Source organism: Misgurnus anguillicaudatus, chromosome 5 (assembly GCF_027580225.2).
Source record: "Misgurnus anguillicaudatus chromosome 5, ASM2758022v2, whole genome shotgun sequence".
Taxonomy (NCBI): Eukaryota; Metazoa; Chordata; class Actinopteri; order Cypriniformes; family Cobitidae; genus Misgurnus; species Misgurnus anguillicaudatus.
The window spans coordinates 29638379-29664851 of NC_073341.2; the positions used below are offsets into that span (position 1 = coordinate 29638379).

The 26473-nt window shown below is 37.6% G+C and overlaps 2 protein-coding genes across 5 annotated transcripts; both read right to left on the minus strand.

Annotated features, from left to right (window-relative positions):
* Positions 1–9121: 9121 nt before the first annotated feature.
* sec22bb (SEC22 homolog B, vesicle trafficking protein b) lies at positions 9122–16480 on the minus strand. 3 transcript variants are annotated; one of them, XM_055167338.2, is made up of 5 exons: positions 16256–16480; positions 11761–11870; positions 10681–10841; positions 10450–10596; positions 9122–10312 (listed from the first exon to the last, which is right to left on the minus strand). In XM_055167338.2, the coding sequence occupies exons 1-5, from the start codon at positions 16328–16330 to the stop codon at positions 10158–10160; spliced, it is 648 nt and encodes a 215-aa protein (XP_055023313.1). In that variant the 5' UTR covers positions 16331–16480; the 3' UTR covers positions 9122–10157. The 3 variants fall into 3 exon arrangements, with proteins under 3 accessions (XP_055023313.1, XP_073724050.1, XP_073724049.1); XM_073867949.1 differs by lacking the exon at positions 16256–16480 and adding an exon at positions 14430–14451; XM_073867948.1 differs by lacking the exon at positions 16256–16480 and adding an exon at positions 11965–11997.
* Positions 16481–18043: 1563 nt separating this feature from the next.
* Positions 18044–25975, minus strand: npl (N-acetylneuraminate pyruvate lyase (dihydrodipicolinate synthase)). Of its 2 annotated transcripts, none has more exons than XM_055167332.2 (12): positions 25826–25975; positions 25554–25626; positions 25344–25417; positions 25130–25217; positions 24983–25040; positions 24705–24780; positions 24497–24589; positions 24266–24414; positions 23943–23989; positions 23565–23649; positions 23418–23457; positions 18044–19721 (listed from the first exon to the last, which is right to left on the minus strand). In XM_055167332.2, the coding sequence occupies exons 2-12, from the start codon at positions 25619–25621 to the stop codon at positions 19576–19578; spliced, it is 924 nt and encodes a 307-aa protein (XP_055023307.2). In that variant the 5' UTR covers positions 25622–25626; positions 25826–25975; the 3' UTR covers positions 18044–19575. The 2 variants fall into 2 exon arrangements, with proteins under 2 accessions (XP_055023307.2, XP_055023308.2); XM_055167333.2 differs by having other exon boundaries at positions 25554–25623; positions 25826–25963.
* Positions 25976–26473: the final 498 nt, after the last annotated feature.

A 26473-nucleotide genomic window follows, 5' to 3' on the forward strand; every position in this document is an offset into this window, starting at 1 on the left:
CAAAAAATTATTCTCACAATGCATACTGACCTCTTATTGCAATAGCACTGCAATAGCCATGCATACACACACACACACACACACACACACACACACAAACACACACACACACACACACACACACACACACACGCACGCACGCACGCAATACACGTGTATACAGAGGAGCAAGATAGTGGAGAAAGTGTAAAGTGAGTAGGCCTGCCGAGGGTTAATTGTGTCATAAATCCAGCCTGAGGTCAGGCATGAGTGGTATTCACACCTCCGTCTGCAACACAGACTTCCACAGCTACGCAACTACAGTAGATAGGACACTATTAATGTTGCCATCTGCAGTCACTATGGATTGACATAGAACCTTTACAGGTTTACAGCAATGTTTTTATAAGATCTACAGCAGTGGAACCTTTAAAGGAAAACACCACCGTTTTTCAATATTTTACTATGTTCTTACCACAAATTAGACTAATTAATACATACCTATATTTTTGCAATGCGTGCACTTAATCTTTGTACAGCACGTTGTGAATGTGTTAGCATATAGCTCCATTCATTCCTATGGTTCCAAACAGGGATGAATTTTGAAGCCACCAAACACTTCCATGTTTTCCCTATTTAAAGACTGTTACATGAGTAGTTACACAAGTAAGTATGGTGGCACAAAATAAAACTTTTGTTTGGAGCAACAGGAATGAATGGGGCTAGGCTAAATGCTAACACATTCATGAGGCGCTGTACAAAGATTAAAAGTGCACGCATTGAAAAAAGATAGGTATGTATTAATTCATCTAAGTTGAGGTAAGAACATAGTAAAATATTGAAAAACTGTGGTTTTCCTTTAATCTAGCCCCATTCATTTCTTAGGATCCAAAAAGGGATGAATTTAGAAGCCACCAAACACTTCCATGTTTTCCCTACTTAAAGACTGTTACATGAGTTACACGAGTAAGTATGGTGGCACAAAACAAAATGTGATGATTTTTTTAAGGGGATAAAAATGAGAGCTATATTGTATGGGAAGGGCATTTAGTTTGCAGCACTTCGACCTCGGGTGAATTGGTCGACCTTTCAACCAATTTTCAACCCAAAAACTACATTCAAATGGAGATTCACCACAATAAACATTAAAATAAACAATTACAGGTTCAATACAAAAAATCAACCTCCAGAATAATTTTCAACCAAAATATTTTTTAAATATTTAAACCAAAATATTTTATCATTTAAATGGAGGTACTGACAAGAAAATCAGGGCGACATCATAAACATTGAAATACACAATTTCTTTGCACACTGTAAACATGATACAATACATTGGCTTTAACTTGTATTGAACCATTACATTCCTCCAAAGCCTATAAACCAAAAGATGAAGTAGCCCCTCAGACCTAACCCAATTACGGTCATGCACGATTACTGCATACGCTCCCATATGGCTGATGAGCTGTACAGATGAAGTTTAGTGTGACCTCAACACAAAGGTCACTCCCTTTAGTGTAGGTAATGGGGACTGTGTACACACAGGGTGAAGGGGCATCGAGCTTGAACCGTCAGTCTTGTTTAAGGCCTGGTGAGGGAGGAGGGCAGTTCCCATGCCCCCATGTGTACGTTGGGGGGCAATAACTCACAAGCTCCCTCTGAACTTCCTCTTTCGTCCTTGGATTTTACGACTACGTCGACTGGAACACAGCTGCTCGGGCTGGGCGCTTCGAAGCAAGCGTGAGAGAGACAAAACAGGAGGGGAGATAGGACAGCAGGAGAGCTGATGGTAAGGTGGAAAAACATCACAATGTCAATTTGTACAGTGAGGAGGAGAAAGAGGAAGCCTGTGATACTATGATTTAAGGTATTTTGTGATAAAATGGTAATGAAGCTCAGTATGTTACAAAACAAGTCACTGCATGTGAGAAAGGTGCTACCTGCGGTTACAGAAGAGCATATTAAATTACTACTAATAATATTTTCCAGTTAACCTCCCGAGCTTTGGTTTGTCTTTTTTTCAGATTTCTACCAGCTATTTTGGGGTTAGGAAGAACCATAATATAATAACCAAATATTTTTCTTTGAAAATTAAGCAGTGTAATTGTCCACATTTGTGTACAACAGGTTCCAGTTAAATTAAGTCCAAAGTAAGTATTATGGTGCAAACAACAAAATAAAATGTGGCGTCAATGTATGTGGACATCCAGGTCTTAGGAGGTTAATGAGTCAAATTCATCAACGTTAATTAAAGGAATAGTCTACTCATTTTCAATATTAAAATATGTTATTACCTTAACTAAGAATTGTTGATACATCCCTCTATCATCTGTGTGCGTGCACGTAAGCGCTGGAGCGCGCTGCAACGCTTCGATAGCATTTAGCTTAGCCCCATTCATTCAACGGCACCAATCAGAGACAAAGCCAGAAGCGACCAAACACATCAACGCCCCTCCTATTCAAGACGAGCAGTTATACGAGCAAGCCTGGTGGTACAAAATCAAAACGTAGCGCTTTTCCAAGCGGACCCAAAAGAGGAACTATATTGTATGGCGTAATAGCACTTATGGGAGTACTTCGACTCGGCGCAGTAACACCCTCCCTCTCCCATTATGAGAGGGAGAAGGGGAGCGGACTTTTCAGGCGAGTCGAAGTACTCCCAAAAGTGCCACCACGACACAAAATACAGCTCCTCCTTTAAATCCACCCAGAAAAGCGCTATGTTTCATCCTGTACCACCAAACTTGCTCGTACAACCACTCGTCCCAAATAGGAAAAACGTTGATGTGTTTGGTCAGTTCTAACTTTATCTCTAAATGGTACCATTGAATGAATGGGGCTAAGCTAAATGCTATCGAAGCATCGCAGCGCGCTCCAGCGCTTACGTGCACGCACACAGATGATAGAGGGATGTATTAACAATTCTTAGTTAAGGTAATAACATATTTTAATATTGAAAATGAGTAGACTATTCCTTTAACTCAGAGAAAAACACTGGGACCAAAGTTTATAAACGTACAATACAAGAAATGCTGGTTCATTTTTAACCCAGCGTTGGGTCAAAAAAGGCAGTGGCGGCCAGGGTGCTCGATGCGAAGTTCGTGACAACATGTATGTAATTTTAAAATATGTGTTCTGCACGTCGAGTGAACCTATGTGCATCACGTGTCCCGTCAAAACAAGTGCCCGCTGCAGACGCGTCCAAAGGCTTTATAATAAAAGAGACGCTCACGTTTGCCAGATACCCGCATAATCTCATGCGTAATCAGAGTTTACTTGCGTGTATTTTGTGAACGTGAGCGTCTCTTTTATCATAAACGGTTTTGATGCATGTGCAGCAGGCTCTTATTTTGACAAAACACGTGATGCACATGGTTCACATGACGCAACAAACACATATTTTGAAAACAGGCGCAACACACGAACACATATTTTGAATTTGCGTCCCTTGAAAGAGCAGTCATGAGCCGCCATTGAAAAAGGACAAACCCAGCTGGGTTAAATTAACCCACAAAATACTATTATTTAACGGAGCTGGTTGGGTTTGTCACTTTTTGACCCAATGCTGGGTTGAAAATAACCCAGCAATTTTCTAAAGTAGCCTCCCATTCGGCAAAAAAAATACATTTAGTTGGCCAAAACTATGTTTTAAATATATGCTAAATACATTTTGTAGAAAGTAAAGCTTAATAAAATATATCTTGGCATTCGAAAATATATTTTTTCTTTTAACCTTCATATATTAACATATATTTCAAAATGTATTTCAGGGGCAATAAATGCAATTTAAATTTTACAACCCCTATGGCAAAAAAATTTAAAATTCTTCCTGGCCAAAATATTAAAGTTTGTATAAAATGTACAAAAGTATAAAAATTCGAAGAATATTTTTACAGTTGAAATTCATGTTTTTCTTCCAAAGCAATGTGCTTTAAAATATATTTATTTTTAAAATATATTTCAAAATATACAAAAAATAAATGGTAAAAATACATTTTTGTAAACATATTTCAAAATATATTTCAGTATATATTATATGTGAAATTTCATTTTTATTTATTGTTTTTGCCATATGGGCTAAACCATAGTTTCCACCGAAATACTATAAAATACTAAAGATCTGGGCCGGTTGCATAAAGCACCTTAAGTGTAATTTTCCCTTAAGTTGTTTCCTTTAAACTTAAGGGTGTTGCAGAAAAACCCTTAAGTTTTTTCTATTGTGTCTCCATGGCAACAATAGTATTTTATAACAACAAACTGGGGTCACTGTCATGAAACACTTAACGATTACTCTTACCTAAGAGAACCGTTTAAAGCAGTGCTTCTCAAATAGTGAGGCAGGACCCCCAGGGGGGGCTCGAAGCGACACCAGGGGGGCGCGCGAGACCCCAGGGAAAATACTTTTTCAGGAAGTGATTTTTAAAGACATTACACCCCAATCACGCTGTAAACCGCTTGTGTTATTTATTGATTATATTAAATTTTTCAGTATTAAATGGTCAAAAAATATTATACTTTGAATAAGGATTGATTTTTTTATTTCAGGCAAATTGATGCATTTTAAGTCTTTTCTGTTACAGACTAAAAAACAATGTTAATAAAGTTATTCTTTGTTGTAAGTTGATCAATATTTATTTTTTGTGTTTTGTTTGTGTGTTTTCAGAATGTTAATAAGTATACAATGTTTTGCAGATGTGTAATTTTATAGGCAAATTATACTATTTACAGTCGCGGCGGAGAGTTGGGGGGGCGCGAAATGTTTACCTCTTCCTAGGGGGGGCGTGACAGAAAATAATTGAGAAGCACTGGTTTAAGGGATTATATGCAAAACTCTTTAATTATTATCTTACAGAAGTTAAGGGGAATTTACCCCTTAAGTGTCATACTTAAGGAAAAAACTTAAGGTGCTTTATGCAACCGGGCCCTGTACCTTGTCACCAAAATCGTCCAGTAACTAAAAAATGAAATAAAATCAACAAATAAGATTCTGAACATTACACTCTAAAAAATGATGGTTTATTTTCAACCTAGATTTGGGTAAAAGGGATGAACCCAACCCGCTGGGCTCTTCAACCTATGCTGGGTGGTTTTAACGGTTAAAATTTAACCCATTATTAAGTCAAATATAAATGTCTGGGTTAAATTAACTAAGCGGCTGGGCTCATCTCTTTTTGACCCAAACCTGGATTAAAAAATACCCCGACATTTTTAGGGTGTAATTGAAAGAGAATCCCTTCATCTTATTGGTCAGACAAACAAATAGTCCCGCCCAAACTCACGCTACTGGTTAAGCTACAGGAACTCTTAAACAAAACAGCATGTACCTGACTGTAATCTTATCGTCTCTCAATGTTCGCTAGAGGAAAATCTTTATAAAAAGGTTACTAACTAACTTGTATATAACTGCAAACTCTCCAGGGCTTATACACTAGTTATGGTGTGTTTAGTACGTATTCAGTATCCACAACCCCTGATCACAGCAAGTATTTTAATCCAATCGGCTTCATTTTCACATGACTGTCACGCACCCCAGGCGCCATGGCAACGGAAAAGAGAGAGCAGCTGAGCAGCGAAGAAGGCAGAAGAGAAAGAGCAAAAGAGGGAGTGGCAAAATGCACCCTCTGCTTTCGCTGGTTTAAGTACAGTTATAGGCATCTATCTCCTCTCTAAAGTCTTCTGGTTTGAAACCCTATCTTACAGATATCCTGCTCTGCTACTTTCATGTCTGTATCACTTAAACAAACTTCAAGCAATGTTGATTATCAACTTTATGCAAACACTTCCCACACAGATTCACACGGTTACAGATAAGGTTTTCTGCGGAGGTCATGTCGAGACAGACAAAAAAACTATGCACTGTAATCCTTGGGTCAAAAAAAAAACGGAGCATTTTTATCTCAAAGGAAATATGTTTAGCTTTGAACTAAACTAAGTTACCTAAAGTGCATTTCTATTTTTTTCAAATGGATATTTCAGAAGAACGGTCTGAAATGATAGTAGAATGACAAACCACGTATGTTATGCAGGTTAGAGATCTTAAAACTTTAACAGCCCATCATGTAAGGACTTTATTCATTTATCATGGATAGGAAAAATAAGCATTTATAATAAAATGTCTGCTGTTTGAATATACGAATGGGTTTACAATGGGTGTTGCTTGCATTACTTAAATATTCAAATCATTTCTCTGGGCCTGTTAACATTTTAATTTTACGTATTAGATTTTAATGTGAGAACCTTTTGCTCTTCATTTCAATACAATTTTAATATTTATTAGCGTATAGCATTTTTGTCTGATGCCTATTTTTTATTTTAAACAATAATTGGAGGACCTGCAGAAGGCTGGCCCCTGCAGTATCACAATGGCCCCCCTGCTAAAACCCTTGGTCTAAATGACATCGTGAAAACTGAGCCTTTAAATGTAATCATGTACAGAGGACAAGAGCTTAAAATCTACTGCCACTTCTGATAAAACCCAAAGATCTTTTGAAAAACATTGCTTAACATGCTCAGAATATGCTATTGAAATGCTGTAGATCTAAAGGAGAGCACAACTACAAAAAAGACTACAGCAAATCTACAAAGAACTACAACAGACAAAAGGTCCAGCAGAGTTCAAGGCCTGGCATCGTTTATCGACAGGTCACCCTCAGCAAGACACCCACTTCCCCTCTCCAGAGAAAAAACCGAGGGGTGAAGAGTTGAGACTCAGCTCTGTGGTCACTGATGCACGCTACAGTGGCAGCTTCTCTTTTCGGCTGTGCCCACTTCCTGCACACATGCAGACAGATCAGACTATAAACGTCAGCGTTTTGTTTTCTCTGCAAGGATGGTTAGCACCTTTTCGTGCATCCAGTGTCTAAAATCAGCTCTCTCTTTATGTTTCCGTTATGCTAACAAACTTGAGAAAAAACAAGATGAGTTAAAGAGACTTTGCATCGTCTGGTTTTAAGCTACAGTTGGGCGCACTCTGGTGGATGTGCATGAAAAGGATTTTTTTTAACATGGATTTAGGAAACTTAATTTTTTTATGTGACATTTCCTATTTCATGTGAAATTCTGGTTTCTAGATATGGCTTGGGTCACTCCTTTAAGAAATATTATTATTATTATTTTGTCAGTTTAATGGTCTGGCAGGGAAAATTATTATTTTTTTAAAAGTAGCAACACAAAAGGTGTTAAATAAACTATGTATCAAATATGAATACTTACTGTATTAAAACAAAACTTCAGCCAAATATCAAAATTACCCCATGATTTACTCACCCTCAAGCAATTCGAGATACATACAATACTGTGCAAAAGTCGTAAGCCACCACCACCAGACTTGTTGTTTTAGTTTTAATGTCCATCCCTATTTATTTTTCAATTTATTTTATTAAGATACAAACAGAAAATAAAGGAAATATGTATACAAAAAATAATACATTTTCAGGACTAAATGTCACCTTTAGGCATCGTCGGTGTTTAGTGTGACTTGGCACTAAACACATCTTGAGCGTTTTTTAGCAGAATGAAGTAAAAACACTAATTTCTTTAAAATTATGATTTAATTTTATTTAAGTTTAAGATATGCTGCAGTTTCCTGCTACTCCTCAAGTGGAAGGAGAGTTTACCCTAAAAACTTGACACTTTTTTTATACAGTTTTTAATACTATTTACAGATTTTCCATATTTTCTGGATGTATTCTATTAAAGAGACTAAGAAACAATTATATATGCTCACTATAACATTGCAAAAACAACAAATCTAATTCTGGCATGGTGGCCTAAGACTTTTGCACAGTACTGTATACGTCCATCATCTTTCGGATGAGCACATATGGAGTTATTGTAGTACATGTCTTTGCTCTTTCAAGCTTTATAATGGTAGGAAACAGTGATCAGGGAACAACTTCTGACTTTAAACCCCTAAAAAGTGCATACATTCATCACAGAGGATATCCACACGGCTCCAATGGGTTATTAAGAGTCTTCTGTGGCTAATTGATGCGAATGTGTGAGACAATTTTCAAACTTTATAAACTGTAATAACTAGCAGTTAAGCATAAACATATGAAGATCTCAGATGCAAAACCTTCAAAGTGTGTTATGTTTTTTGGTAAATGAGCATTTTTCAACAGGCTCTTATGTTTATTTCACTTTAATAGCTATGAAAAGCCTATTAGGCAGTAATTAAAATTACCTATTTATTTTTTACAAATGTGACTTTAGTCATTTAATTGGTATTTAACAAAGTCTTTCACAGCAAAACCCAGGAAAAAAGTGCATGGAAAAATATAAATTTCTAAAAAAAAAGGCTTCAGTCACTCTTTGCTGTCCATAAATAAATAATAAATGTAAAAATTTGGTCAATATCCTATATACTGTAAACCACTTTTAAATGGGTAAAAAGAAACTCATGCAGGGTCTTTAATTCAATTTATTTTCTGGGCACTCTGCTGAAAAAATATTTTTGAAAATTGTATTTTTTAATGTCACAAGGCCAGGATTAAAGGGATAGTTCAGCCAAAAATGAAAATTCTGTCATTATACCCTCATATACAAACCTGTATACATTTTTTTTGTTCTGATGAACACTAAGAAATTTTAAGAAATGTTTGTAACCAAACCGTTCTTGGACCCCATTTACTTCCATATTATTCTTTTATCCTACTAAGAAGTGAATGGGATCCACAATCGAACGTTTTGGCTAGAAACATTTCTCAAAATATCTTCCTTTGTTTATATCAGAACAAATAAATTTATGTGGGTTTGTAACAACATGAGAGTGAGTTAATAATGACAGAATTTTCATTTTTTGGGTGAACTATCCCTTTAAACGGATTTTAAGTTAAAATAGCTGTTCAACGTATAATACATGCCGAGGGCATTCAGTTTATATCATTATCTCATTTTGACGGAGATGACGTTTAGTGGTTTTTGCATCCAAGCTCCTCATATACTGTATACGTGTGAAATGACATATAATGAAACACAGTACCATTACCGTAAGTAATGATTGACAATAACTGTGTATGGAAACTAGAATACGTTATTTTATATTTGGTATCACATACAAAAGCCAGTGTCCCACTGTGTGTCTGTCTCTCTGCATCTACATTTGTGTGTCTTGTGTTGTACACAGAAACAGCCAATCAAATTGTAAGTTTATATACGTTTATTCATACTGAAGGTTTGGGGAGCTTAGTGAATGCTTTTTTGATGAGAGTCTTATCCTTGTACATGGACGTCTGGTCGGATATTAAGTGTTTAGTTCTCTACAGCATGTAGTTCAATTTAAAGAAATGTAAACTGAAAGAAAAAGCTGCAGGAAACCTGGTCAGATATTTGCAACCATGTAAGGGTAAGTATAGATACAGATAAGATTAACCCACGCTGGATTGGTTAAACAAAAAATAAAAATCACCCAGACATTTGCTTCTTAGAAGTAGCAGGCCACCACTTTCCCTTATGTTTGTTTATTTCAGTGATCTGGTCTATATTGAGTAATTCGACGCAACTGCGAACCTCTTCACTTCAGTGGAAGTGCCGCACATTGGCCAACATTTGAACATAGCAACAGACCGTTTCAAAATGCTGTGGGCCCATTTCGAAACAACAAAACTAAATCACATTCGAGACAACTTCACACCAAGACAGTTTTCTTAAAATAACACCATCAAGGATTTGAGACATACAAATTTGATCTTTATCTGAAAAGCAGCCTAAAATATTCATTTTGTATGGAGACTAAGGCATTAATAATGCAAAATCTTGTTTACTTTCACCGTCTAGGCGGTGATGTTATCTAACAGAGCTTTAAGTGGAAGTGGTAGCCCGACCCGTACTCAACAGCCCACAATGTCCTGAAACTACAAATCTAAACGATGTTTGTTGCTTTATACTTCAGTTGTACAGTATAAGATTATTTATACACAGACATATACAGAAAACCAAACTTTCTCTTTCATTCACACACTCCTTACACACTTTGAGCAAGCGCAGGCAAACTTGTAGTTCTTAAAACAAAGACCGGTGAGAATCAGGTTAGGAACTCGACGGCCCGTTAAAGGAAAGTGCCGGATCCAACAGTCTTTAAGAACAGGCTGGGGCTTTAAAACGCAACGTGAGCTTGTTGTCATTCGAGAGTCCTTCTGCTTTTCACCTATACTTTCTTCAAGAGCCCCTCCGTACATCTACAGCCACCAGAAGCGCACGTATACGATAAGCATGATGATGAAGACTCCGCCCACAGCTAGCTTAGCATACGTGGAGCGAGTGTTGAGGTACTTGGCATCGCTCCTGTATTTCTTGGACAGGCTGGAGAGGTTGCTGGCCTTGGAGTCTAACGCTGAGAGAAAATAAGGACGAAATGAATGGGATGAAGTGAGAAAGGAATCTCATATCTACCTTCCTCCCCATAAAAAACATAGAATTAACTATTATATTGAGCAAAATGTGGCCATCAGAAGTGTGCGTAATGTTTACCAGATAAGGCCTCTCCTCTCTGCAGAACTTCTTCTATGTTGGCCACCATGATCCTTTGGACATCCTGCAGCTCCGTGTTAATGTTGCTCAGGTTTCTGCGTGCTCTACTATCAATGTATGACTTTTTGGTCTTCTGAATATACGTGTCTGGACAGAAGAAAAAAGCATTAGAAAAGAGACGACTACTGATTTTTGAGGACAAAGAAACTGGTGGAGAATGATGCCCAGTACCGAACTCTATGAATGAGTACGGCCTAGAGACCGTGGGAACCTTCTTCCCATGTTGTTCATGAAACTCTGCTTGAAGATCTTCAAGATAAGCGAAGACGAGCTTCTTTGGAAACGCAGCTTCACACAACACCAGATAGCAAACGCCCTTCTCTATAACGTAGCTTTGAGAAAAGTCCAAGAGACACAGATTATTCATCACAGACGTGTTAATAAAGCAATAAGCCCCAAGAAGCAGTGGGTTACCAGTGCATTTTATAACAGCCAAGGGGCGTTTCGTGTAGTGCCTAAAAACCCCTTAGCTGTTATAAAATTCATTGTAAAACCACTGATTCGCAGGGCTTATTGCTTTTATAAAACGGTTACTTCATATGCATAGCAGTATTTCATAAAATAAAACACAAATGAGTTGTAATTATATTAGTACAAATATTACTCTTCCGCCAAACAAAGTAGTTCCTCAGAATCAAATGTGGCTGAAACAGAGTGCGGTGCTCAAGCAACACAGACGCAGCAAAGACACAATGAAAATATGATTAAAGACTGTAGTGTGTATTTTCATAAATCAACATTCATCTAATTTATACATTAACATTTATATTAATGTATAAATTAGATGCAACTGTTGAAGTGACGATCAAATATGCTTGGAAGCATGCTTAACTCTTTACCCGTCAGCGGGTTTGCCACCCAGTTTTAGGAAATGCGTTAGTGTTTAAGTTGGGTAAGATCGCCATCTAGTGGATAATAGCGGAAATATGGATTTGATGTTACAATAAAGAGAAGCGGTTTCTCTTTATTGACGAGATGACTTAACAATATTTATTGACATTCATCTGGATATCGCCATTAATTGTGCAATTGTAAAAAAAATATGATTAAAGACTGTGGTGTTTATTTTCATAAATCAGTATGTAGCAACAGTGGCGCAGTGATACTTATGCAATGCAGTCTGAACCGTGGGGTTACCCCGTGGGGATATTTTATCACGGCTTAGAACGCATTTCAACCAATCAGAATGAAGGGCGAGAACGGGCCATTTTATAATGTGATTTTGGTATAATTTTATTATAGTATACTTACTGAAAGGTCATTGAACCAGCCTCTAAGGTGCATCGGGTGGGACTCTGTTCGTTCAGCTTACGAAACAGCTGTTTGGCTTGGCTCTGATATTGCTGGAGGTCTCGGCCCATCTGAGGACAGACGTGGAAGTTAGACCCAATAACAAACTCTCTTTTACACTGGTACATTCGATCCTCTACAGACAAAGGCTAAAGGTGAACAAACCTTTTCACTTCCCTTCATGGCAGCATGAAAGGAGGAAACGTAAAGATGTTAGACCTTATTCAAATGCTAAGTGCAAAGGTAATGCAATTGCAGGCCACATACTGGATATCTGCAAACTTACTCTATTTGAAGCACCAACTTGAAAGTATCTCTTTCTGTCTAAATTTAAACTAAAGCCAAAATATACTTCTTCTTTTTTTTTACATAGAAATAGATGATTTTGCAAAGATCAGAGAACTTTAAGTAGACTAAAATCTGAATCTGTCACTCACCCTCAAGTAGTTACAAACATATGTATAAAGGCTAGATTGTCTCGCACGCGCTGCTGGCCAATTGAGTGGAACGTCCGCATTTGGCGGCCATCTTGCCGCGGGCAGCTCGCTCACTCGTGGCATTGAGTTTTGGTGGTGCGGGTGCTTTTAAATGACCATAACTTGCTTGGTTTTCTACTGATTTTCAAATGGTTTGGTATAAACATCAAAGATGTACCTATGACACTGCATACTTATACAAAAAAGAATTATAGCCACATTAATAACGTTTGTAAGAAACCAAACCATTTGAAAATCAAGCAAGTTATGGTCACTTAAAAGCACCCGAAACACCAAAACACAATGCCACGAGTGAGCGAGCCGCCCGTGGTAAGATGGCCGCCAGGTGATGACGTTAGAGACTCCGCCGTAACACATCTAGCCTTTATACATATCTATGATTACAGACCTGTATTCACTTCTTTGTTCTGCTGAACAGGAAGGAAGATATTTGTAATCAAGCAGGAAGCAGGAGCCCCATTGACTTTCATAGTAGGAAGAAAAAGTACTATGCAAGTAAATAGTGCTCCAAAACAAACACTGCCCGAAATATCTTCCTTTCGGTTAAGCAAAAATGTATACAGAGAAGTCTGGAACAAATGGGTCTCCAACGCTGTTTCTGGAGGGCACCTGTCCTGCATATTTTAGTACCAACCCTACTCCAACACACCTGCCTCTAATTTTTAGGTAGCCCTGAACAACTTGATTAGCAGGTTGAGGTGTGTTTGATTGAGGTTGAAGCTGGAATCAGCAAGACAGGTGCCCTCCAGAAACAGGTTTGGAGACTTATGAAGATAAGTACATAATTACAGAATTTTCATTATTGAGTGACCTCTCCCTTTAAGAGTAGAGAACCCACAGCAGTTCGACTCTAGATGGGTAAGTAACCGGTTAAACAGTTTGCACTTCTGAGAAAGGTTTGTTTGGTGGGACAGATCCTCCTCCTCAGTTTACACTGTGCATCTCTATCTATATGCTCAAAATCCTTTTTAAGAAATATCACAAAAAGAACATTTTCTCAAGTCCTATTATTACTGGTTCTCACGCCTCATCCCTGAAATGGGGCAATAATAGTTTGAGAGACATTCCACAATATATATAACTGAACTGTCTGTTTAAAATAAATAGAGCTGCTTTTAAATTCAAAAACCATCAAGAATGGAAATTGACAAAACAGTTTTATTATAAATCTTTAAAGGACCACTGAAGTGCCTTAGAATGTGCAGCATTATCTGATGTGGTGACGTCCACTGACCCTTTGCTAAGCAATGCCCAAAAACCGCCACAGGCCAATCGTGGTTTAGCACAGAGGTTCCCAAACTTTTTCAGCGTGCGGCCCCCCTTGTGTACAGTGAATTTTTTCGTGGCCCCCCCGAAAGAAAATTTATGACAAAAACTTTTTAAAATGTAATATTTTAATTAAACAAAACATATAAAATTATACCTAGTAGTGCTGTTGGTTAGTTGGCTTATTATTTTATAGGTTTAATTACACAGAATTTATGATAAATGAATGTATTTTATAAAATGTCATAAAACTGGGGCCCCCCTGGCACCATCTCGCGGACCCCAGTTTGAAAACCACTGGTTTAGCACGCGGGAGGCCTGTCAGGCTTTCGAGCGAGGGAAACATGCCGAAGTGTGTAAATCTGATACCCGGGATCCTAAAGGTTTGGACGGGGTGGTGAAATTTTTTCCCTTTCTGAAACCTTAAACCCAAGGGGAGAAATGCCAGACGTGGATCAAGCAGTGTGGAAGGCCTCATTCACAACTAAATACAGGATTAACAAAAACACCTAGGTTAATGTTAGCTAGCTAGCATAGCACATCATTGCTTGAAAATAATGACGTTTCTTTGTTAGTAATGCATATATTTGAACATAAAATAAGATGATTACAGGCAAGACGGAGGCTAAATGACAAACTTTTATATATTGAATAAATATATTAGCATTTTGTTAACTCTCTCTTTCCCACCCCCAACACTTTAAAAAAAAGTTGCCAGCCACCGCCAGCATTTTTAATGATTTTCACAAAAGTTTAATGCCTTCCAGAAAATGTTCTACTTTATATATATTGTATGTTTATATATTTAATGAAAGAACAGACCCTCTGCTTTCAAACAAACAAACAAACAAATCAATTTCATCCTACCTTCATTTGTTCTCCTTTTATCACCTCTCAAATATGGGTAGGTTCTTCAAAAATACCAAATTTTAAGCAAAAAACTGAAGTAATTAAATTTCTGTTAAGGACTTTTGATAGATATCAGATTCAGAGCGATCCTCAAAACATAGACGGAGTTTGAACTGTTTGCCCTAGAGGGACTACTTCCTGGTTTAATAAGTTAGGTAAGGGCGCCAGCGCTAAAATATGGATTGCTCGAGTTAATGGACGGCCTACCCCTGAGTACCCCAATCTGATCACAACTCTCAAAGTGTTAGTTCTATAAGCGGGATAATGTTATCATTGCAAAGTGGTCAGGCTAATGTCTTGTGTTTATTTCACAAGACTTACTGTGCATTCACACCAGACGCGTTAGATGCGGCAAAAATACGCTATTCGCGTGAAGATGGACGCTGACAATTTTTAGTTTACTCGCATCATTCGTGTGTGAAAGCCACAAATGGAATTAGTCATTCGAGACATTCACACGAAAATTTGCTTCATGGGAGGGTGTTCTGCAACTCCATTCGCTTCCTGTAATCACATCACTACCCGAGCAAGCTCCTGATTGGTTAACGTGGGGCGAATATTTGCCAAAGTTCCGATTTTTCAATGCGCATGTTTCCCATGGCAACGCTCATTTCGCATGAAACGCAGAAGAATGCCTACTTGCGTCTTTGCATTGACTTAACATGTAAAACCTTGCGCTTGCTGCATCTTCCGCGTCTGGTGTGAACGCACAGTTATGGATAAACTGTTCGATTTATAATTATCAGATTATTTTCACAAATTTCACTTACCCTGCTGTGCTTTAACAAAGCTGTTTCTCAATCTGTGCGTTTCCCATTTGAATGGTCAGCGTATGAGCTGGGACCTATAGGCTTCAGCTTCAATTCTGATTACATTTTTTTCTAATGGGTTGCATATTATGTTGTGGATATATCCCTTGAATGCATACTCTTTCAGATATTTCACCTGTTTGCCAAAAATTACCAATTATCTCCTTGGGAATGTCTGACGCCGGTACATACATACTATAATAGACTTGCCAGGCGTTAAAACTTGACAGGCAGGCGTAGCAAAACTAAGGAGGATGGGGCTTAGGGAAGGGTCCATTTAAATTAAACAACAGAACTATCGAGAAGACCCTTTCCCCTTTATAAAGTAACCAATAGCGTTTCATTCATGGCACAGTCCAGCAAAGACGTACTGTAACAAAACATAGAGGGTGGGAAGCTTCAGCATTCAAAGAGTATTTGATTGGACAGGGAATTTGATGAAAAGTTAAGGTGATGTCATAAAAAATCTAGACTTTTTTAGCGCATGTGCTCAACTGTAGGTTTTAAATCTAATATCTTCTATATGAGAATTTTGTCAGTGTTTTGGACCATACCGGTTTATATTTATTTTTAAGCCTAACGTTTTATACTAAAAGAAAAGAGTTTCATTTTAATTTCATGGGGGCTTTAACACCATCTTCTTCATACATTCAAAGTATGTGTGCTGTTCTAGATTAGATCTTAGAATAAGCTAGATCAATACATGAAATAAGACTTGGATCAATATTGAACACAATCTGTTTATTTATGGGAGACACACAAAAATGTGTATGCTCTCACTCATTCACTATTTCACTTCATTTGAACGTTTAAATGTCAAATTAGAAAGTTTTACATGTTCCTTTTAAAACATCGCGACAACGAAATCAATTTAACATATTTTCAAATCACTATTGCTTGTTCTGTCAAACTTACAGAACGCACTGGCCTACCCTGACAGCTTCACTAATGTAAATGGTCAAACATATGATTTCCCTGCTCGTCTTCCTGCATTGAAGCGGCCAACGGCAGTCCATCCGCCAACCGGGCGATCATTGTCAGCAGCACCATTTTGTACAATGTTAAATTTAAAGACGATGTATGTAGAAGAGTTAACACAGCTGTACAAAACGTCTGTGAAGGGATTACAGGTTGACAACACTGCGCTGAGCTGGCCGGAAACACGTCAATATTCAGTGTCGCTGTATTTTTGTCCCGCTAGGTTTCACTTTGTAATGCAGTGTCATTGGTTCCGCATATGATGAATCCCTCTGTGGATGTGTAGTCGACGTTTAAATAATGAAGATATTTTAGATCTGTTTAATTGTGTGTTTTTTATTAGTTGTGTATAAATTAAGATACTACCAAGCTACCCAACAGCTAACGTAAAATTTTCTTGGAGTATGGCAACCGTACATTCACGGTTAAATAAATAATCACGTGTTGTTATAATAAAACATATAATAACGTTACATGTTAATGTCATTAATAAAACAATTCACCTGCTATGCTATGTCACTTAGATTTAAGTCTGATCTCAGACTCAAAAACTAGTGTAATGTTTTTAATGGGTTATGGTTCAGGGTTTCAAAACATGAAACTTTTACCTAGTAGGCTATTTAAGTGGATCTGGCTGTATCGTGATTCCAAAAATGCAAGTGGGCAAGTTTAGTTAAACACAAGGGAAGTTTTTTACACGCTGCAGTATAAACTTCACCAAAAATGAACGCAAGTAACGTTAATTTAGAGTTCTTCTTTATACTGCAAATAATATAAAGTTTTTAATACGTATTAGAGTAACTAACAAATTGTTTAATTGTCAAAATCACATAAATTGTGAACCAAAGCAGGAGAAAGAAAGCGGAGACGTATACATGAAAGAATATGAAGAACATTTCCAGCCTTTCTCCCTTTATGTCGATGCTCTGCTTACACGGCAATGCAGGGATCAGACACAAGAGGGCATCATTTCTCATCTATGCATTCAAGTCAGTTAAACGGATAGTTCACCAGTAAAACGAAATTAGTCCATTTTACTAACCCAACTCTACTAAAATATAACAACTTCTTTCAACTGAACACAATCAGAGTTATATTAGATAATTTCCCGTCTCTTTTCAGCTTTATAATGGCTTTATAATGGAAATATTTACCTTTCAACTTGACTCACCCGTAACGCCCGTTGCAAGAAGTTTGAAATATAAATGCTTTCCTTACAAAAAGCTATAGCTTTACTTCGGAAGACATTTAATACCATATGGGTTAGTTTTTGATGGATGGATGCACTTTTTGAAGCTTTGAAAAATTGGGCCAGGATATTATTTAAAGTGATAGGTCACCCAAAAATGAAAATTCTTTCATCATTTTACTCATTCTTATGTTGTTACAAACCCGCATACATTTCATTTTGAGAAGTGTTTGTAACCAAACCATTCGTGGACCCCATTCACTTCAATAGTAGGAAAAAAGAATACTGTGGAAGTAAATGGGGTCCACAAACGGTTTGGTTACAAATATATCTCAAAATATCTTTGTTTGTGTTCATCAGAACAAAGAAGTCTAAACAGGTTTGTAACATGAAAAGTAAATGATGACAACAATTTAAATTTTGGGTTACCTGTCACTTTAAATGTAACTCCGACTGTGTTTAGCTAAACAGGTGATAGTTCAGCATTAAAATCACAAATTATGTAATGTGATCCTGAGACAGCACTACCATGTTGTAAGACTTCAAGGTTTTCTAAAATTAATAAAGAGTAAGCAATGAGGACCCAAAACTTCAAATTTGAATATCATTTTATGTCTTTTATTGATTGCTAAAAAATTCATTGAAATAAAAAAAGGCAGAAAAATACAAATTTCTATTTCTGTTAAGTGTTATTCTAAAAACTGTTTACATGTGCAAATGGATGTAGTGGTTTGTATGTTTTACATAACACATGGTCTAATAAAAACAGTACAGAATATTAATACATGATTCTGTTCTGCATGTCATACAGTACGTACATTACACTTCAAAAACAAAACAAATGTACTGTCTTGTCTCACAGTACATTTGTAGTGAGGAATGTCATTTGAAACACAAAAACAGTTTTGCTAAGTATCTTGCGCAAGGAAGCAATGGTGACACAGCAGAAGCTGTGAAACTGATCACAGCCGCCCAGACTGTTATGATTGTTATGTTTGATTAAGCACCAAAAAAGTGAAATACAATTCAGAAAGTACAGATAGAAAATGTTACTTCATACATTTGTGTTTTCTGTGGTTATGGAAACATTAAAAAGATAAAGTATAAAGTACAGTATAAGTATAAAAGATGCATTACAGTAACATAATGTAAAGACACATTAAAGGGTCATGAAGTCTACCTTAGAATCATAAAAAACTACTTAACTTATATGTGTGAATATCTGCGAGAAGAAGGGATGAAATCGGCAGTGCAAAGCAACTTTCTGTTAGTGACCCATACTGGTGTTCTCACCAAATATCAGACATGAAGTGTGAAAATTTGTAAGCTTTCTTAAGCAGGCAAAGTTAAAATACAATGAAAAAAATACATTTGTTGAATACCATCATGTCCCTTTAGAGGTACTAACTGAATGCCCTGTTGAATATTACATTAATCCGATCAGGAGTGTCAAAAGTGTGACAAGGACACTAAATGCCATGCTCTCTAACATCGGAGATTGCGGGGTGAGGTTTACACACTGCACAGGTTTCTTTTGTACACCAAAATCTTGGGGAAACCCATCAAGTTGACACCATAGGAAACTAAGACTAGCAGCTTATGAATGCCTCTCTCAACTACCGGTACTCCGAGATCTTACAGTCGGGGCAAATTTCAATCTAACTAGCTCTTAAAGTAGAAACTATGTTTGAAACACATTTGGTGACAGAAACCGTATAATTATCTTTTTGTTTGGAAAGACCCCTGGTGTTTCTTCAAGGGTGCCAAACACTGTTTAGATTCATTCTTTGAAAAACATGTCCTCGGAAAGAATCATGCGCTGTCATAAATAATTAAACAAAATGTCTCCTCATTGTTTAAGGACACGCTATCTGGTAAATAATTATGAGACACCGATACGCCAACCTGTACTTCGTGTACTTAATTTTTCGCCACGTCACAACCTGTGACATTGACGCAATGTAGATTTTATATCTACACAATGTTATCTTCTACAAATATACAAAATGAATGTTAACCCTGTCTTCTGTGATGTGCTGCATAAGCACCTCTGTTAAAATCTCAGATATTGTAGCTTGGTGTTTCATGACCCTTTAAAAAACAGTGTGGTGAGACTCTCTAATCTAAATTAATTTTTAAAAAAGATATCCTTTATCTTCTGTGCTATATCCTGGGACTTTGAGGCGGCGCAGGGCAGCAGTGGGAGACGTGGAGGACCCAGCGCTAAACCTGACAGTTCACTCATCACCTGCTTATTCACAGCCACGTCAAAACCTGCAGAGCATAAAGAATTCAAATCAAGAGAGTTTAATGCAAACCCTGAAGGTTAATAGACGCAAGAACAACAAAGCTATGCCTAACTAAGCTGTGTTTACATGACAACGATGTAGTAAAGTGAAAAGTTTTCCTTTGCGTTTTTGAAAAATGTCACGTTCACACGACAACGCTGTGAAAAAGATCCAAGTTTACATGGACCCTCAAGGACGACTAAATACGCTGTATTATGTGTGTCAGGCCAGAAGATGGCGATGCTACCTTGTAAAGAAACACTACACATCTGCGAACACATTTTCACTTTCTACAGAGTGCTAAATACAAACAGGTAAGACTGCAAAAGCATAGAGCAATTTAGTTTAGACGGACAATGAGTTAGGTTTATTAGTACAAGTGACCCTGCACTATAAAGCACCAATTGTTTTAGAGTTTGTTCACAAGTTCTCACTAACATGTAATTGATAAGGAATGAGATAAAGATATCTGGGGTGGTGTTCGAGGGGAGGGCTCCGAGCTAGGAATTTTAGCCCCGAACCCAGAGTACCCCCCAATTTAACTGAGATAGATGAAAATAACTGAGATAGATGAAACTAGCTGAGAGTGAGGGGATGGGTTGGAGGCATTGACTGTAAAAAAAGATGGGCGACGCCTGTTCGCTCTCTTCTACTGGTGAAAAGTGAAGCCGCCAGTGTCCCGATATGGCGCTGACTTCTTGGGTCTTGAGTCTGCGCAGTACTCGATTTCGGGACCAGTCACGCGCAGTATCGAGCAGGAAGTAAAGCTGTGAAATCAAGGCCCCGCCTTTGCTCTCGCAGAATGCCCATATCACAGCTGTCAATCATGAAGTGACACCACCGTTTTTATAGCATTAAATAACTAAAAACAAACTTATTTTAAAAACAAACATTTGAATTTACATCAGCGTAATAAAAACTACAGTAATTGACAGAAACCAGCTTCAGAAAAAAAGATAACTGAAGTCTAATTAACATGGGGGAGGTGGGGTTTATGACCTATACTGGGACCAGTCACTGGGGGGCGATCGAGACGTTTTGGCTTCACTTTTCAGGGCTTGTGCAGTACACTCGGTTGGAAGAGGGATGCTGCAAAAACTGTCACGGGATAGAGGTGCGGGACGGCTATTTATAGGCACCTATTCGCGCTGATTGGTTGAATCATATGACCATGCTCCTCCCGAACTTAGTTAAATAAACTTAATTTGGAGAAACAATAATGAACTTAGTAGATTTAACAGGGCAAACACAGTCCTATATACTCACGCATGCCTCTAGATTGAATTAACAAATGGGGATGATGTCACCAGATTCGCATTTATATAGGCTGCGTCCAAAACCACGGCTACTTCTAAACTATATACAGTTGTGTTCAAAATTATTCAACCCCAACTGAAATTGATTGTTTTGGCCGGTTTGACATTAATTTTGATCATTCAGTCATCCTGCTTATAATTACATCAAAGAGGCATGTGTACACTGTAAAAAATGTATGTAGTAATTACAGTATTAATGGGTATTACTGGCAACTAGCTGCCAGTAACTTACTGTAGATTTTACATTTATGTTATTTACTGGCAACATTTTGTTCAAAGTTAAATGAACATGAAACATTTTTAGACTTTATCTTCTACAGTAAGTTACTGGCAACCAGCTGCAAAGTTACAGCAAATTTTTAGAGTGTAGGTCAGACAAATATAACATAACATTTATAATGAAATAACCACAAATGTCTTTTCTGTGCTCACATCATTATCAGTTTTATTCAACCCCCAAGTGACATTCAATCTTAGTACTTAGTACAACATCCTTTTACAGTTAAAACAGCTTTTAAACGTGAAGCATAGCTTGACACAAGTGTCTTGCAGCGATCTACGGGTATCTTCGCCCATTCATCATGGGCAAAAGCCTCCAGTTCAGTCACATTCTTAGGCTTGCGCACTGCAACTGCTTTCTTTAAGTCCCACCAGAGGTTCTCAATCGGATTTAAGTCTGGTGACTGCGATGGCCACTTCAAAATGTTCCAGCCTTTTTTCTGCAACCATGCTCTAGTGGATTTGGAGGTATGCTTGGGATCATTGTCCTGTTGAAAGGTCCAACGTCTCCCAAGCCTCAGGTTTGTGACGGACTGCAACACATTGTCATCCAATATCTCCTGGTACTGAAGAGAATTCATGGTACCTTGCATACGCAGAAGTTTCCCTGTACCTGCAGAAGCAAAATAGCCCCAAAGCATGATTGACCCCCCACCATGCTTCACAGTAGGCAAGGTGTTCTTTTCTTCATAGGCCTTGTTTTTCCTCCTCCAAACATAGCGTTGATCCATGGGCCCAAACAGTTCTAATTTTCCACAGAACACTATCCCAAAACTTCTGTGGTTTGTCCACATGACTTTTGGCATACTGCAGTCGACTCTTCTTATTCTTTGGAGACAGCAAGGGGGTGCGCGCCTGGGAGTTCTGGCATGGAGGCCTTCAGTACGCAGGGTGCGCCGTATTGTCTGAGCAGAAACTTCAGTACCCACATCTGACAAATCTTTTCTCAGTTCCTCAGCAGTCACACGGGGACTTTTTTCCACTCTAAGCTTCAGATAGCGCACAGCAGTCGCAGTTAGCATCTTTTTTCTGCCACGACCAGGAAGCGTTTCAACAGTGCCCTTTGCCTTGAATTTGCGAATGATGCTTCCTATGGTGTCTCTTGGTATGTTTAACATCTTTGCAATCTTCTTATAGCCATTGCCCTTCCTGTGAAGATTAATCACCTCTTCTCTTGTGTTCCTGGACCATTCTTTTGACTTCACCATGTTTGTAACCACACCAGTAAATGTTTAGAAGGAGTTGAGTATCACAGTCATTTTAAAGCTGCCTAATTGGCGCTTATTAGGCTTTATTGCTGTTCCCTGACATCCACAGGTGTTTTCAATACCTGATTGAAAACACTTCAATGAACCTCTGTTCTTCAGAGTGGTAGTTCTTTAAGGGGTTGAATAATTGTGTCAATGAAGAATTCACAAAAGAAACATTTACTACTATATTACAAAACCAATTGATGTCATTTTAGTTGCATATGGTTCTTTAAGAAGTCATTGTAGGATTTCATTCTGAATACAATTACAAATGTACACTAAATTCCCTAAAACCCTTAACAGCATTGGGGGGTTGAATAATTTTGAACACAACTGTAGTAGGCGAAAAACAGTAGCCGAGGCGAGTAGTATATCCAAATTCATAGAATTCCAAAAACAGTACACAGAAAGTACCCGGATGGCCTACGAAGAAGAGGTGTTGTCATATTAGGAAATGGCAAAAAGCGGCAATACGGCTGGAATGACATGACGTGATGATGATGTATGTCATGTGATGTATCAACATGGGGGTTGTAGTAAGTCCAAATCTCATTCATACTACCAGGATTCATACTATACAGTACCTACTGTTTTAACGGTCAGTAAGTAGGTACTTCATCTCATTCAGTACGTACTACTGTCACAGTATGCGGTTTCAGATGCAGCCATAGTTTACACGGAGATGACAAGTCTTCAAAATTTGCGTTTTCAGCACCCCAAAACGCTATTGTCCTTTTATCAAACAGCCAAACTACATTTTAGGGTTGAACATGTTTTTGTGTAAACGGCCCCCAAGACCTTAAAACTGTACTGTAATTGGTCAAATGGTCAACTTACCAAGGCTTCTAGCATATGTGATGAACTCCATAGATTTAAACTAAGAAAAAGAAAAACCTGAAGTGATCAAACTATAAGGTACATTATTATACAACAAACAAGACGTAATAAAACCAATAACTTATACATGTGGGATTCGTAAAATACCTGAAGGTCTCTGGCCTGCGTGTTGTTACCCGTATCAAAAGCAGAAAGCATTTGGTTTACTATGCATCCAATGTAGTTATATGTGCTGGAGAGAGAGAGAGAGAGAGAGTTATAGTTTAAGATTCTTATACCATACTTCCACGGTTGTAAAAATGTGTCAACCAGTCCTGTCTTGTTTTTTGGAATCTATTGCCAAACTAATCTCCATTACCAGACATAAACGTAAAAGTGTTGTCATAGGAGAAAATTAGCAACTGTTACAGTTAATAAACCACACAACATATGATAAAAAAGGGCTGAAAAAGCAGTCATGATGTTGAAACTGCACAAGTCATGCCAAATGCAGAAGCTTGAAGATGCTATGATAATGACGCTTACCTCCCTACTGCTCCATGAACACCTATTGCCAAAGCTCCCAAGAGTTGCTGCAGCAGAAAGTGAAAAACGTATTTGACACAAATTAAAACCACAATGTCAGCTGCATTCATTCATTTCCGCATCCCAGGAAAACTCAAATTAAAAAATGAAGCTCTTCACCACAGAATCGCTGGTTGAGTAAAACCTTCTGTTGCAGTTTCCCTTCTGCATTGCTTACACGATACACATGCATGCAGTGTGAAATGGGCCTTATGCAAGCGGTATGTATGCATATAGTGAAAATAAAAAAATGCATTAGGTGTTAAATTAAAGAAATTTCATACTTCATCCACTCCATACAGGACAGACAAGTTGTGGGACTGGCTGTAAAAGACACATTCTCCGAGATCCCTCAGGTCTATCCCACTGTATTTCACTCCCTTAAATGATGGGATCATCTTCTCGATGCCTTGAAGCACATCAAACGCCTCCACTGGAAGAGAAGAAGAGGTGAGTGGAGTACGTAAGTGTTTTGATTGGCAGTAATAGTGATGACGGTGTGAGGTTGCACTTACAGGAGACTCCAGTCATACTTGGAATATGATAATAATACAACGGAAGATCTGGAGCAGAGTCTCCCACTTCCTTTAGAAACATCCTCAATGCCTCTGAGAAAAGAGGAAGGTGTGGTATAGCGGATCATGAGAAAACAAAGTAGAATATGTCTTTGAGGAAAAAACTGAATGGATTATGCAGTGTTTAATAAAAGTAAGGAATAAAAACCTGCATTAGTGGGTTTGAAGAAGGAAGGGGAGATTACTGCTATGGCATCCGCCCCTATACTGTCAGCATGCTGAGCCTGCAGGAAATGCAAAAAACACACACTCAGCATTTTAATGGAGTCACATGAGCGAATAACCGGTTCATAACAATCTAGAGAAAAACATGGTTTTGGGGGATGTTATTTATTAGGAAAATTCAAAAATGTGGTGCATGTACAAAAGAATGGAGAAAATGCAAATAAAGAGATGCCGGATGATGCGTGTAGAAAAAGTGCTCACCAATTCTTTAGAGTCTTTTATACTCATACACCCAACATGAACTATCACCTGCTCCAGTCTGAACATATAAACACATAATCATGATAAAAATGTTCTGCCTTGACATCTAGTACATTTAATGTATATACTGTACATGTTATCACTTACTTGTCCTTGCCCTTTATGCACCATTCTGCAGCGAGACGCTTTCTTTCATCCACAGTAAGAGAACAACTTTCACCTGTTGTGCCATTTACTTAAAAAAAGGTGACGTAAATTACAAAAAGTCTGCATTCTTACTGAAAAGCAGACTTACAAAAATGTTGCGTAACAAACAAAATGTTGCGTAATTCACACAATCACAGCTTTAACCCTAACTTACCAAATACCTTCTTGACACCCTGTTCCTTTGTAAGATAATCAATGTATGGCTTAATCACAGATAGATTAATCTCCCTAAAAACAATACAGAATGAACAGATCAATGATCAAACCTGAACCTTATGTAAAAACAACACAGAATGAAAGTATCAATGATCACACCTGCACCATATGTACATATTTCATTTTTTGAGATATTGTAAATGTTTACCCTTCTACAGTGAGAGGTGTAAATGTAGCTGCCACAAGTCCAGTGAGCTTTTTCATGTCGACGGACATCTTTGCTTAACCAGCAACATATGTGAAAATTAAACTGTGTGTTACTGATTAAAGCCATGGACATGATGACCTGTCATTTATTAGCTATATTTGAACTTTCGAATAGGAAGTCGAAGGAGCCAATTGTCAATTATCAAATTTAAGTAGCCTAAACATTTCAATACACGTTGTTGTCTTACAACAAAAATAGACTGTATCGCTTACCTTTTTTCTACCGGGAGTTGAATAAACTTGATCGAAAACGCGAGTATTGGGTATTGCATTTGTCACGCCATCGGCAACTCTAGTAGTGTTGTGTCCATGACGTCACAGCAGGAGGAAATCACGTGAAAGCAGTGCAAGCTGTGAATTGTAGTTTTTTGTCCTATTATATATGTTTGTAAGTCCGTAGTCTAAAAACTATGAAAAGGGTTTTGTAACTAGACTGTTTTCATTTATGTATGTTTTTATTTATGTAATAAAATATGCTTTAAAATATGCTTTTTGGTTACATAACCTATCTGTAAACAAAATCTTTTTTTTAAGTTTATACAATTATTACATTCAAATACATTTAAAAAAGATTTTTCTGACATTATTACGGACCAAAGTAATTTACACTTTTTTTTAAATAATGATGCATGATGGGAAATGTTGTGTTTCTAAGGTGTGCCGCAAATGGGTCGTGAACTCTTTTCGAAGAAATATAAGTACACGAACAGAGAAAACATTCATGATGAAATATTATACAATAGCAATAATACAATTAAATAATAATATAAATGTGAGAACAAACAATACAGCGAATCTTCTTGGTTAACGTAAATTTACATGTTGCAAATTAGCATACAAATAAAATAAATGCAATTTGTA